Source organism: Octodon degus, unplaced genomic scaffold, assembly GCF_000260255.1.
Source record: "Octodon degus isolate 3935 unplaced genomic scaffold, OctDeg1.0 scaffold00111, whole genome shotgun sequence".
NCBI classification, from domain to species: domain Eukaryota; kingdom Metazoa; phylum Chordata; class Mammalia; order Rodentia; family Octodontidae; genus Octodon; species Octodon degus.
The window spans coordinates 10,067,138-10,080,891 of NW_004524687.1; the positions used below are offsets into that span (position 1 = coordinate 10,067,138).

The 13,754-nt window shown below is 36.9% G+C and overlaps 1 protein-coding gene across 3 annotated transcripts in view; it reads left to right on the forward strand.

The window, feature by feature from the left end:
• Nucleotides 1–13,754, forward strand: part of LOC101570461 (zinc finger protein 709-like) — a 64,883-nt gene that overhangs the window by 47,410 nt on the left and 3,719 nt on the right. For 2 of the 3 annotated variants that reach the window (XM_023699107.1, XM_023699106.1), the window contains exons 2-3: nt 11,349–11,475; nt 12,050–12,110. The exons of the other annotated variant lie outside the window; for it this stretch is intronic. In XM_023699107.1, the coding sequence (XP_023554875.1) occupies nt 11,349–11,475; nt 12,050–12,110 (188 nt within the window). The remainder of the gene's footprint in view (nt 1–11,348; nt 11,476–12,049; nt 12,111–13,754) is intronic. 3 annotated transcript variants of the gene reach the window in all.

The window sequence follows — 13,754 nt, forward strand, 5'->3', positions numbered from 1 at the left end:
TTTTTTTAACCAGAGATTGAACTCAGGACCCTGTGCCTGTCATGCAAGCACTTATTCTACTGAGCTATCTCCCTGGGCCCTGAGGCTCTTTCTTCCAGTGAATTTATTTGGCTCCCTTATCAAAGTCAAGGTAACTGAGTGCATTTGGAGTTGTTTCTCCATCTTCTCATCTGTTCCATTGACCTCTGGGTCTCGGTTTTTGGATTATTTATTTATTTATTGCCAGTACTGTGCTTATTTTATCAGAAAAAAAAAATCAGTGTAGTATAATTTTAAGTTGGGGATTGTGGTGTCATCTGACTTGCATTTCTTGCTCAGGATTGTTTTTGCTATTCTAGAACTCTTCTGGTTCCAAATAAAGTTTAAGATTGTTTTCTCTAGTTCTGTATGGTATGGATCACAATTACATTAATTTTTAATGATGCTGTTGGAAGTATGGCCATTTCCCTTATATCGGTATTGCTTATTCAGGAGCAAGGGTTACTTTCCATTTTCTGATACCCTCTTTGATCTTCTTTTTCAGGATATTATACTTTGTCAATGCAGAGGTCTTTCTCATCCTTCATTAGATTGACTCCTGTATATTTATTTTTCCTTGATGCTATTGCAAAATGTGTTGTTTCCTAATTTCTCTCTCAGGGAGATTGTTATTTGTGTACAGAAATGTTACAGTTTTATAATTCTGACTTTGTAGCTATGCTACTGAATTTACTATTAAATCTATAATTCTTTTTATTGATTTTTGAGGTTTGCATATATACTATCATGTTATTTACAAACAAAGATATTTTTGGACCATTTAACCAAACTCCTATTTCAATAGAAGCCTTAGAGAGATACATTCTGCAGATCTGTAATGCACAGAGGAATGTATTCCAGTGAGTATCAAACACTGGGTGGTTGTAGTTAAAATCTGTACTTTAGGTGATTCAGTTCTTTGGGTAGAATGGACCAATGAATATCTTCACATGCAAACCAGTGAAAACAAGGATATTATTCTGCAAAGTCAATTAAGCTTCTAACCTACGTATAGTATTAGTGTTTCCTTCTTGTGCTCCTATTTTGCTTATGTGTTTTATTTCTTTCTCGACTCTATTTTTCTCTGAATAATATTTTATAATTATATTTAGAGTGTTCATAGTGAGCACTTTTGCCTTGTTCCTGACTTTAGAGTGAAAGCTTTCAGGTTTTTACCATTTACAATGATGTTGGCTATTGATTTGTGATAGATGGCTTTTAGCAGATTGAAAGAAGCCTTGTATTCCAGTTTTCTGTAGAGTTTTTATTGGAAACAAATGGTGAACTTTATGAAATGTTTTTCTATGTCTATTGACTTGTATATATTCATTGGTTTTGTCCTTGGTTCTGATATTGTGTTGTATTACATTTATTGATTTGGGTGTGTTGAACCATTCTTACACTCCTGGGATGAATACTACTTTGTCTTAGGTACATTTCTTTGTGCTGAGACAAAATACCCAACACTAAAATTTCAAGTTGCAAAATGTGTATTTCATTTCACAATTTGTAGAGGCATTTGTCTACAATTATGTGGTGGCAAGGCATGGTAGAAGGACATCTCAGAGGAAAATAAAAAATTCATGGCCAAATGAAGACAGCCAAAATAGCAAGCAGCGAAATAACAAGAGCTCACAAGCCCTCTTTCTGTATGTTATATATTATCCACCTAGCACAAAGCACCCTTCTTTTTACCAAGAACTATGCCAAACTTTTTAGTCAACTGATTTAGTAATCACACACCCTTAATTCCAGTATCAAATATTCTACATTCATCTGGAAAGCCCCAATTTATGGCCATATAAGGCTTTGCAGGACATAGTACATAACATTCTACCTCTGCTCCCCATAGAACCATCTCCATCCCCTTATTCAAAAGGCATTTAGTTCATCTCGAGCAGTTATCAAAATCCAAATAGTTTCAGCATTGCTGAAATGACCAAGTCAAAAGTGTCCTCTGAGATTTAAAGCAATCTGTTAGCTGGGAATCTCTACAAATGAAAAAAGAAGTTTTAGCACTTGCAACGTTCACTGGAACAAGTGTACTTTTTCAGTCCAGCATCCCTGGCAATTTGTACCTTGTTATGAGCTCCAAAGAGCTTGCGTTCCTGTCTGTTTTAAATAGAATCTTCCTGGTATGTTCATTACTTTTCTCATTTCTGAGACAAGATATGCAAAGTTAAAAGAGGAAACATTTATTTAACTAACAGTTTGTAGAGGTTTTAATGCATATTAACCTGGCTCCAAGGCAGGGCGGCTTCTGGAGGGGCATCCCAGAGGAGAAATAGTTTGTGGCAGCAGAAGAAGGCAAAAGCAGATTGTAAGGATCCATTGGTCTCTTGATGTGATCCATTGTACTCTGGGGAGAAATGGTGACTGAGTAAGGTTACATTGCTGAATGAAGGTACCAAAATCCTTGGACTGGTTTCAAAAATGAAAAGGTCTTCTTAAAAGTTCTCCAAACACAGCATCTGAAACTGCAATGGAGCACCCATCATCCATACAACAAAACAAAAAGGGGAGATAGGAGCTGCTGATGCTCAAATTGATTATATGTGGGAGGGCAGGAGGAGCCCTCATTGCCTGAAGCAGTCAGTGAGGTAGGCCTCATTGCCTCCCTCAGTCTTGAGAAAAACATCCTGCCTGGACATTGTTGGCTCTTAGTTGCTAGGCGACCTTGTATCTTGCAACTTTGTGAAGGTATAAATAAAGGCCCTTTCTGTTGTTCAGGGGTCATCTTGATATGGGGAGAAAAACTGATCTTGTGTGGGTGACCTCCAAATGATACGGGGAAACTCCAAGTGATATAAGGGGAAAAATGGTCTCCCCACCTGACCTGGACAAATTTGTGTTCTCTAAAACTGACGAATGAATTTTAAGAACAAGCGGAGGTTATGAGCAGAATATATTTATTGAGGGAAAGAAAGCTCCCGTCCAAGAGAGGGACAGGAGAAGGGGCCCTGAGCGGGTTGTCCCCAGGAAGCTGTCTCTTCCAGGGACTTTTGTAGAGTAAAACCATGCAGTGAGGCAGGTCTAAAGTAGTGGAGAACATGGGAACTCGCTTAGGTGGGCATGAGGTGGGACAAAATTATGGTCAACTAATGAGATTACAAGCACCATTGTTCAGGTAAAATTGATTAAGTTCAGGACCAAATGAGGAGGTGCATCACATAGCAAATGGGCATGAACATAGAACAGGACTTTATCATGTAGCTATCCAATAGTAGTTGGATTAACGATTCTTCTGGCTCCCTCAGGTTGATGATCAATCTTGAATGCCAATCTTTAGGGAAGTCAGCATTTGTTTGATCTTTGGTCTTTAGATCTGGCCCACAACAGAAGCATCCATCCCTCCCACAGTTGGAAGATATCTTGTCTTCTGTGTTATCTCCTTTGAGGGCTAGCCCTGTCTGACTGCCTATCATATCTCTATGTAACTCAGCTGCCTGCAGCAATCTCACCAACCAGGCAAACGGGCCACACTTGACCCAGCTCTTGTCTTATCTATCTTTTCCTCATTTTTGCTGCTGTTTTCCCCTTGGTTGGAACAGATCAAACTGAAGAGACCAGTAGATCCCTACATTTGTGCCTGAGCAGGACACCCAGTACGAGACAAGTGTGGGCAACAGGAACACTTCTACACTTGATCTTAGCCAAAAGGCCAAGAAGCTATAGGAACACTTCTAAAGAATGCACGTAAGGGAGAAAAGTGAATTGGTTAGAGCCAGTATTCAGCACAGGTGTGCATTGGTACTGACTGGCACAGCACTTGTAAAACTTGGGCATGGAGGCTGATTAGGACCAGAAATGGGTTCACTCGGGTAAGAGATAGGTTCATTAGGGCCAGAGAGAAAACAAGCTTAAAGAGAAAAATACGTTTACATCAATTTTGAAAGATGTCTTTGTGGGTGCATTAATGTGACTTGGAGTTTTCTTTATGGTTGGAATACTTTACTCCAAACTGTCCTTGACTTAAAACTATAGATGAGAAGTGTATAGTGATTCAGATGGGCTTTCTTTTGTAAGTCATTTGTTTCTTTTCTCTAGGAGGTTTTTGTAAGTTCTTTTGTTGCAATTCTGGAATATTGACTGTTGTAGACCTTCATGAAGTTTTTTTCTGGTCATGTTTAAATTGAATTCAATATGCTTCACTTTTCTGTGTGTCAGATTCTTTTTCATGCTTGATGATTTTCTGCTATTTTCACTGTGAAGAGGTTTTCTTAGATCCTTTTTGTTATCTTTTGATGTTTTCATTGATTCTTATAAGACTTATATTATCCTTCTTTGTATCATCTTGCAACGATTAGATTTTGATTCTTCATGGCCTCTTGCAGCTTTAGTAAGTCTTTCATGTAATGATTGCAACTCTAAACCTGTGTTCTAGATCTGTTCTCTCTTCACTTTGCTTGATTCTAGTGCATATGTGTTATGCACTACACTAAGGAGTAGACTCTTTAATCTTCTGTGTATTCATTTGAATCTATTTTGTGGAATCCAGTCTTTTTCCATGTTGAGTAGTCATGGTTTCCATGACTTTTGTAAGCTCCTTTATTCGTGCTTTCTTTATCTACTGTAGATTCACGACCAGTGTCCTTTGTTATGGTCATTATTTCTTTAGTTTTCTATGAAATCATTTCTCAGTTGCTTTTTTTCTAGAGAATAATTTATTTGCTTTCTTACTTCTGCTGCTACTATTTCAGAAAATTATCTACGTAAGTTTTGACATTTTGTACCTCAGTGCTCTTTGAATTTGCCTCACGTGATCTGATCGTCTGGGGCTGCATTTTACTTGTGTGTCTTATATTTTCTTATTTTTTAATTTTTTGCATTAATGCTTATAAAATATTTATGATAGTTAGCTTTGTTACTAATATCTAGAACTCCTTAGGAAATAACTTCTTAGTGATGCTCCTGTTTCTGGATTTTGGCTTATGAATTTGTCGCAAGGTTTTGCATCTTCATTTTACTAAGGATCTGAATTTGGTGCTTATTTGGCCTAGCAACCAGTTCTTTGGTGCTGTTTTATGGTATTTATGAAACACAGATAATATCAATATTGCTGGACAAGGAGAAACAATTATTACAACTATGTTGCCTTGGCTACAGTAATACCACCAATAAGAACAATAGCATCAACTACAGTTTAGAAAATTACAAACTGTGCTAGCTATTAATTGACCTCCTTAAACAATGGGTACAATATTTATAATTACATAGATATAATCTGAAACAAATTAGAAAGTTATATAACAGTAAATATCTCAATAGAGTGATTTTATCCTTAAGGAAAAAAATGAATGACAAGAGAAATAAATATATGAATAAAAGAAGACAGGCAGATTAAAAGCAAGCCCAGGGCTGGTGATATAGGTCAGTGACCCTGTGCCTCCTGATAAGCACAAGGTTCTGGGTTTGATTCCTGGTATATTTTTTAAAAAAACATAAAGAACAAAGAAAGGTTACCCAAGCTATGAAAGGTTGGTGAATTAGACAAGAGGAAAAGAAATGAAGGAAAGACAAAACCATGAACAAACAAAACTGAAAAAATCTAAATGCTCACACTCATTAAAAAGCAACAATGAATGAAAAAGGGTGAGTGGGGGAGCCAAGAGGAAATAAAGAAATTTCTCTGGTTTTTTTTTCAGGATCTAGTTATCTTCTGGGGCATAAAGATTTCTGATAAGGTCCATTTCAGGGCCTGGCTTTACTGTCTCTGCCAGACAAACATACTGACAGAGCCCCCATCTTTGCTGGATGCTGGTAGAAAGCTTGCAGTAGGATTGGTAGTATATAATCCCAGCAAACCTGCAGTAGGAATAGGGCAAGGAATAGATTCTGGTGCATTTAGATTCATAAAATTTTAGGCTGATCCTGGCTTTATGGGTTTTGAGACTCATTTAGCCTGCAGAAGTATGGATGCCTCTTACCCACCACAACTTGTGCTTGCTTACCCTGAGTATCTGCTAAGGTTGTGACTCATTCACTTGTCAGGATCTTTGACAGGTGGCCAACCCATGGCTGATCTGAGACCTGGATCCGCTTACACCCTCACTGAAAGGAAATGTGGGATAAATCTTCCTTCCAGGGATGCTTGGATTGGAGTCACCAATTTTTCTAGCTCACAGCATCCACGGCTCCATTTCACTGGTGCATTTCTCCATGGAGTCGTCTGGCATCCCTAGCCTTCACTGTGTTTCTGTGGATTCAAGCCTCCTCTCTAATGCTGTAAGCCAGTAATTGGGGACAAATTTCAGTTTGCAACCTTCTTTTTCTGTGTTGGGGTCTGTCTCCACTTCCACTGTGGACTCCAGTACTCGCTTCAGATCCTTTCTTTTCTGCCCCATAATGTTGAATTCCAGTATATTGTGAGTCTCAGAGAGGCTGACTTACTGCTTATTGTTTGTTGTCAAAGTCATTATATGGTGGTTTGGAAAGCCATGAAAATCTGAAAAAAAGTCGTTATGTTGGTGCCTGAGTCACAGTGATATCTCACTTGGCATAAATGCTTAAATTCCAGCTACTTATCCACAGCAATACAATAAATAATAAATATATAAATGTAAGTAAGTAAAGAGGTCTTTTATAATTTAAAAGACCAAGAAAATCATTGAGGACTTTACAAATACAGCAAAATGGATGAAGTAATTCTTTAATGAATACCCTTAAAAGCCTCTGAAGTTTTTCAACTCACACTGAGAGTTTCTAAAGTAGGACATTCATATGTATTTGTGATGTGTGATTAATAGAGATATTTGCAATTTCTCACATAATTGCTGTTGTCCACATCTGATTGTGTTCCATCAAAATGGTGAATACTCAATAAAAGAACACAATCAGCCAGAAATTAGGCTCAGAATAGGACCCCAGGAGGTAGCTCTTACAGGAGAGTCTACCAGTTGATTGAACTGGATTTTTGGTTCTGGTGGGCTAACAGAATGGGAGCATGAGATTAGGGAAGTAAAATAGCTAAGTAGCAAAGGCTGAGTTTTTTGCTTGCTGTTGTGAAAAAGTCTTACCTGGGTACACTGACTTCAAACAGAATGAGTGGGGCATGGACAGGGTATGGGAGTCAGTTTGTGGTTATTCCCAGGTCTCAGGTGTTCAGAGGCCATTATTCCCAAAACTTGGGCAAGTGTAGGTGAACTATAGTGAAACCTATCAGTTTGTAAATGATGTTTTAAAGAATGAAATGCAGAATGAGATAGGCTTTGTATTAAAGCAATCCTGCAATACAAGTAAATCCCCAAATGCAGCTCTGTCAGCCTTCCAACAGTTAAGCTTAAAAAGGTTCTCTTTACTGGAAGGACCAGAGTGAACTAGATACAATGTAGGAGGTGAGAGGATGATGGAAAGTGGCAAGGCCAGCTCCTGAAACCGAGAAACTTTTCCCTTCTGGCCTGAATGTTTTTAGTGTGACATTAAAAGCAGGGTTGTATGCTAACTTGGCTTGAGTATGGGCAAATTATTGCAGGTCTAAAGAAAAGACATACATTTATGTCTTCTATTACTACTGATCAGTACACTTCCTTGATTTTTTGGGAAGATTGAAAATTAAAATCTGTTTCTGTCATTGTTGTGGGTTAAAAGTTTTGTTAAATAGTATTATGTGTCACCAGAAGAGTACTCAGGGTAGAACACAGGATGCTCCCTCTGAACTGTAGCCAGTTCTTTTCTATGCTTCTAATTTATTTTTTATGTTGAAACTACTTCCCACTGTTACGGATGCTGGGGTGGACACTGCGAATGATTTCCCTTAGCCTCCTAGAATGGTAGATCAGTACACCCAATCAGGGGATTTCTAATCAATTCTGTTTACCAAGATCAGAGTACTTATTTAAATTAAGCACCATCAAGTTTTCACATTCAGAAAGTCACAATTTTTGTCTATTAAATATATGTAAAGAAAGGAATTGAACACAGCTTTGAATTATTTTCTCCTGTAGAGACATGTCCATATGTCTAAATGTAATTCTGTGAATAGTATGTTTCTTAAATGATCTTTTCCTCATATTCTGGAATAGAGAATTCTAATAATGTCATAACAATCTGAACAGCGGAAATGTCTGTCTCTTCTTATCATAAACACTTTGAGGCAGTATCTTCATTTTTTTTATTGGAGTGCCTTGCTGTGCTACCCTTTAGTTCAGGTGATGATTCATGATGAAGTAACACATGCTTTGGCCTGAAATCTGTACATGATGCATTGAAGTATGAGAATGCTCTGACTTTGTCCAAACTGTATTACTGGTGGTATCTGTATTAAAATTTGGGCCTAAATTTTTCTGATTGAAAATTGCCTGGTGGTCAAAAAACCAACATATTTGAGTTCAGACAATGTCAACCTTCCAATGACTATTGGAGAGTGTTGGTTTGTGTTCATTATTCAGCCAGTGAACAAGAAAGCAATGTCCCCTGGGAGTATGGGAGTAGATAAGTTCCAGTTTTAAGTCTTCTGGCTTCTCATGTTTCCCTTGATTGCCAACTGATTCCCTTGATGGCCTTGATTCCCTTGATTTCATGTGTATAGTGAAAGTCATGGGTAAGTTCTGGAAATTGTGCAGCTATCTGAATGTGGGTTCTCTTGTAAAGTGGTGACATAGGCTTCTTCCCTGAGCTACTTTCCCCTTGTTTCTTTTTCCCCTTGTTTCTTTTGCAGTGAGATGAGTGTATAAAATGGAATTTATCTTAGGGATATTTTTTTCATGATTTAACCATGAGATTGTAACTTTCTTGGAAAAAGAACACACAGCATGATTACATCTGGAGAAGCCTACACTAATTTAGAAGTAAATGATTTCTTTATATTTATTTTAAATGTGTATGAAAATCCTCAGAATACTCACTCAGGTTAGCAAATCAACTTGGGTTAATTCCAGTCTAGTTGTATGGATGGATTCACCAGCAAGCCCAGGGGTGACAGAAAATGTGAATTCTCTTTAAAGTTTTATTTATTTATTTATTTATTTATTTTACTTTTTTTGGCAGAACTGGGGATTGAACTCAGGCCCTTGCGTTTGCCAGTGCTTATTCTCCTGAGCTATCTCCCCAGTCCCTTTTCTTTAAAGTTTTAGCATCTCATCACTAATAGAGTGTCATTTGGTTCAAGTTCAGTGTAATTTTGTGTGTGTGTGTGTGTGTGTGTGTGTGTGTGTGTGTGTGTTTTAGGGAAGAGTCTACAGGGTGTTCAGGGTCTCACTATTAGATTGGATTTGTAGTGATCCACCTGTTTACAACCTCCCAAGAGCTGGGATTACAGGCGTGTGCCACCACACCCAGTCTCAATTGCTGTCACAGTGCGCCCTAGAGGTAGGGTCAGCATTGCAGGCCTAAGGATTAAACGCCTAGCTCCTGCATCTGCTTGCAGGTGCTTTAATTTGCTGAGCTATTTAGCCGGCCTCACTGAAATTTTGAATGAGTTAACAATTTAGGTTAACATAGCATTATTAATATACAAAAATCATAATTTTTCTTTTCTTTGCCTTAGGCTCTTGCCTATAGGGTTGTAGAGAGTGGTGCATTTCAGCTGCTTCACTCACTTATTCCTCTGCATCTGGCCTTGCATGGTTTCTTCTTGTTAAATGTTTTTGGTATAGTTAAAATGTTATTGTTGCCATTTTCAGCAAGTCATAATAAATTAAATTGAATCTTTAAAGTGATTTAATATATTCATATTTATCCATCTAGTTTAAATGCAATTTTTCCATGTTTTTGTTGCCTACATCTAGACCTGAGAATTTTTCATATGTAGGCTTTAAATGTATGTGAAGTTGTTTCTGTATCCCTCTGTGGAACATTTGGCTTGATGTTTAAAATCTCTAATTTAGTGGGATAAGCTTGACTTTTAATTAACAGGTATTTTGGCTTTTTTTCTTGTGATATATACCATGCTAGGCTAACTTACTAATTCTGGTAATTATTGTTGATCATTTAATTTTAACAATATAGAACATAATGCTCTATGTTTCTCAAGACAGTTTTATCTTAGAAATAGAAATTCAATCCATTTATAGCTTAATTCCTGATACTTTGAAGCACTTTTCTAATACGTCGTTACAAGTTAATAGGCAGATTAATGTCTTTTTTTCCTTTGTACTGAGAGCACTTCAACTTGACGACTGTTAATTTCAGAGTAAATTGTACTGTTGTTAATTGTGTTTACAGTAGTTCATAACAAATATCTTGTGCTCATTTTCCTTGCCAAATACATTTTTCAATTTTTAAATATGTCTATCCCTTTTCTTCTGTGTGAAATGAGTTTTTTTTTGCCACAGAGAACGTAAGTTTTGTTTTCTTATCCACTCACATGATCTTTTAACTTTTTCTGTGAACAATTCATAAATTAAAAAAGTATGCTTCTTCTTACTCATTTCTATTTGGTTTAGTTGTGATAATTTTATACAGTTTTGGTGTCTTCTTATTTATTTTAACTGGAAATTTAACATAATTTCACTTAGTGTTGTTGTCTACAATATCCTGTAGGCCTATGTCCTAAGTTTTTCCTGATTTTCATGTCAGAAATTATTTATCTTACATGGAAATAGCCTCTGTGTTCTGAGATATTCAGCTCCATTGCAACCCAGGTATAACTTATGTCATTCATACTACGTGCTAGTGAAATATCCAAGTACGTGGTTGTTGCTATGCCTTTGAACGTGATTTCTTGCTAAATGTAGTAGAATCTATGACACTGGGTTACTTTCAGCTACTTTGCAGGCTTACATAACCTTTTAAATTCTTTTCTTTATTGTCTACATCTTTGTTGATAATACTTTTTAAAAAAAACTCTATCTTTTTCTGTTATCTTTTAGTTACCTCTACTTATTTTCCCATTTTTAAGGCAGTTGCTTGATTGTCTTCATGTAGACAATTAACTGATTACTTACTTCATTTTCAAAAAATATTTTGAGGAATCTTTGAGGTCACTTAATGGATTTTTGTTAATCAATTTCATTGTTTGTAACCCCCCAAAATCAATATTTTTATTAGCATTCCATGAATTTTAGTTCAGTGTTCAGTAAATTTTTTAATCTATGAAATAGGTCAAGTTTCTAAATTTTCTAAATAAAATCAGAAAAGAAAGTAATTCCTTAGTCTTAATAAATAGGATACCCAGTATTCCTATTCACTGTTGCTTTAGCCATGAATTTCAATCTATCATTGGATTTCCTTTCTGACATGCTTATATGGTTAGAGAATAAGTGCTTGATGACCAAGAAGTGAAGGAAACACTTGCGATAATCAGCCTTATGTCAGGATTTTACAGGTAAAGTTCAAACATTTCCAGTTTAAATCTCATTCTTTTTCCTGGACATATGTGTCTAATGATTTAGGATGCAGTGTCCTTCGAGGATGTGGCTGTGAACTTCACTGTGGAAGAGTGGGACATGCTTGATCCTTCCCAAAAGAAGCTCTACAGAGATGTGATGTGCGAAAACTTTAGGAATGTGGCTGCTGTAGGTAAGGAAGATATCCTTTTCCATTTGTGCATGTAGTGAGTATTGGTTACTGCACCTCAGTGTAGTTTATTAAATTGGAATATGGAAACACGTGATGACTCTTCCAGAGATGGTCACAGCGTACTTGGAATTTAACTGGAATCTGTAGACTGATATGTAATGTAGCAAGTCATCATATATCTTGTCTTAGTTACTTTTCTCATTGCTGAGACAAAATGCCCAGCAGCCAAAGTTAAAGCTTTACATCTGCTCACAACCTGTAGAGACTTCAGTCCACAGGTAGCAGGCCCCATGGCAGGGTGGTCTGGCCTAGTGGCACCACAGAAAGCAGTTGGCAACAGTGGCTTTCTGTATGTCCCTTCTAATCTACCCAGGTTCCTGTCCTTAGGACAAAGACAAGTTGCACTCACATCCAGGACGGGGCACTCTTATGGATCAATGCCTTTATCACAGTCTTAATCTCAATATCACACGTGCACAATCCAGCCACCTCCAAAAAGCTCCTCATATGACTACGTAAGGCTTTGGGAAGTCATCTAGACACAAACTCTAACATTTCTATTTGTGTACTTTAGGAAGGAACTGGGATGAGCACCAAACTGAAGATTCATACAAAAATTGCAGGGAAAATCTAAGGTAACTTATTCTTACTAATAGTCCTTAAGAGTCAGAAGTATTAAAACCAAGAAATCTATAAATGAGGGTGAGTTTTTCACTATCTTTAATCTCAGGAAATTTCTCCAAATGTGTAGTATGTGTTGAGAATCTATAATCTAATAATTCAATATTTGAAATATTCCAATATCTAAAATTCAGGCAATACTGACATCATGCCGTAGGTGATGTTCTTTAACATATGAAAATAAATTATTTTTCATGCTCAAGTTTATAAAAGTATTAAATGACATTGCTTTCAGGAATTGGTTATAGGAGTATATAAAACAACTTATGTCTAGAGTATGAACCAAATTCAGACTGTTCATACATATGTATTATTTTCTGAAGACCCCTTTCATATCAACCAAGTTTGGTAAAATGCCCTATGTATTTAAATGTGGTATATACATTTCTTTGAAAATTTGCATACCCTGTGGAAGTATTTAATCTCTAAATGAATTCCAGTGTTGCTTTATTGTGTTTTCAGGCACTCTTCCTACAGTCAGTGCATTCGTGTTCCAAAATATTAGCAGTCATCTTTTAGCATTCTTGGCAGGAATGTTCTTGAAGTGTAATATCTATTGAAATGTTTTTGGACTGCCCCCCCAAAAGTGAAAATAGGGTCAGTGAGTTAGTTCAGTGGTCTAAAGTGTCTGCTTAGGCAAGCTTAGGCAAGCACAGGGAGCAAGATTCCATTCCTGGAATCACATGCAGCACCAGCCCCATTCCCAAGGCAAGCTGAGCTGGCGACAAAAAAAAAAAAAAAAAAAGTGGAAATACAAATTCCATTTTAGTCACGTATGCCTTTCCTGAGTATATTTTCCCCAAATTCAAAGTAGATATCAACAGTGATGCATGCATTCCACTTGCACATAGCCATGCAACTGACAAAAGTTAAGGCCTGGATGCCCATGTACAGAAGAGTTATTAGGGAAATATGGGATAGTGTCACCATGATGGTACATGCTTGGAATTCTAGGACTCTGGGAAGTTGTGGGAGCATGATCATATATTCATGCTTAACCTGCCAACTAAGTGATGGCTAAAACTTTTAAAACACAATACAGAGGTGAGAGATATGGCTCAGTGGCAGAGCACCATCCTGACAAGCACCAGGTCATGAGTTTTATTCTTGGTAACCCCTCCCCAATGTAAGGCTGAGAATGTAGATCAGTGGTAAAACTCTGGATCAGATCTCCAGCATTTAAAAAAAATGTGGTGCTTATACATACCTAAATAGTATTCAGCCATAGAGAAGAGTGAAATAGAGTCAATTGCCAACAACTGGGTGGATCTAGATCCACAATTGTAAAAATTTCAGATACCAAAATTTCAACAACATGGTATATTTAGAATGAGGAACCCAAAATATGAATTAAGAAAGGATGTAAAGGATACATGATATAGTAGAGGGGACAGATATTTCAAAGCAGTTGAAGAGACTCATTAGAAGAGCAAGCTGGTAGTCATACAGAAGCTATCAGAAATAAACTATAGCATACATGTATACGTGTTCCTAAAATTGAAAGTACTATGTGTCACTAGTATGTAAATTGCAAATTTTCAAACAAATACTAATGCTTTGGTAAAAGCTGTTTCTAGCTGTCATCTAAAGGGCTCAAT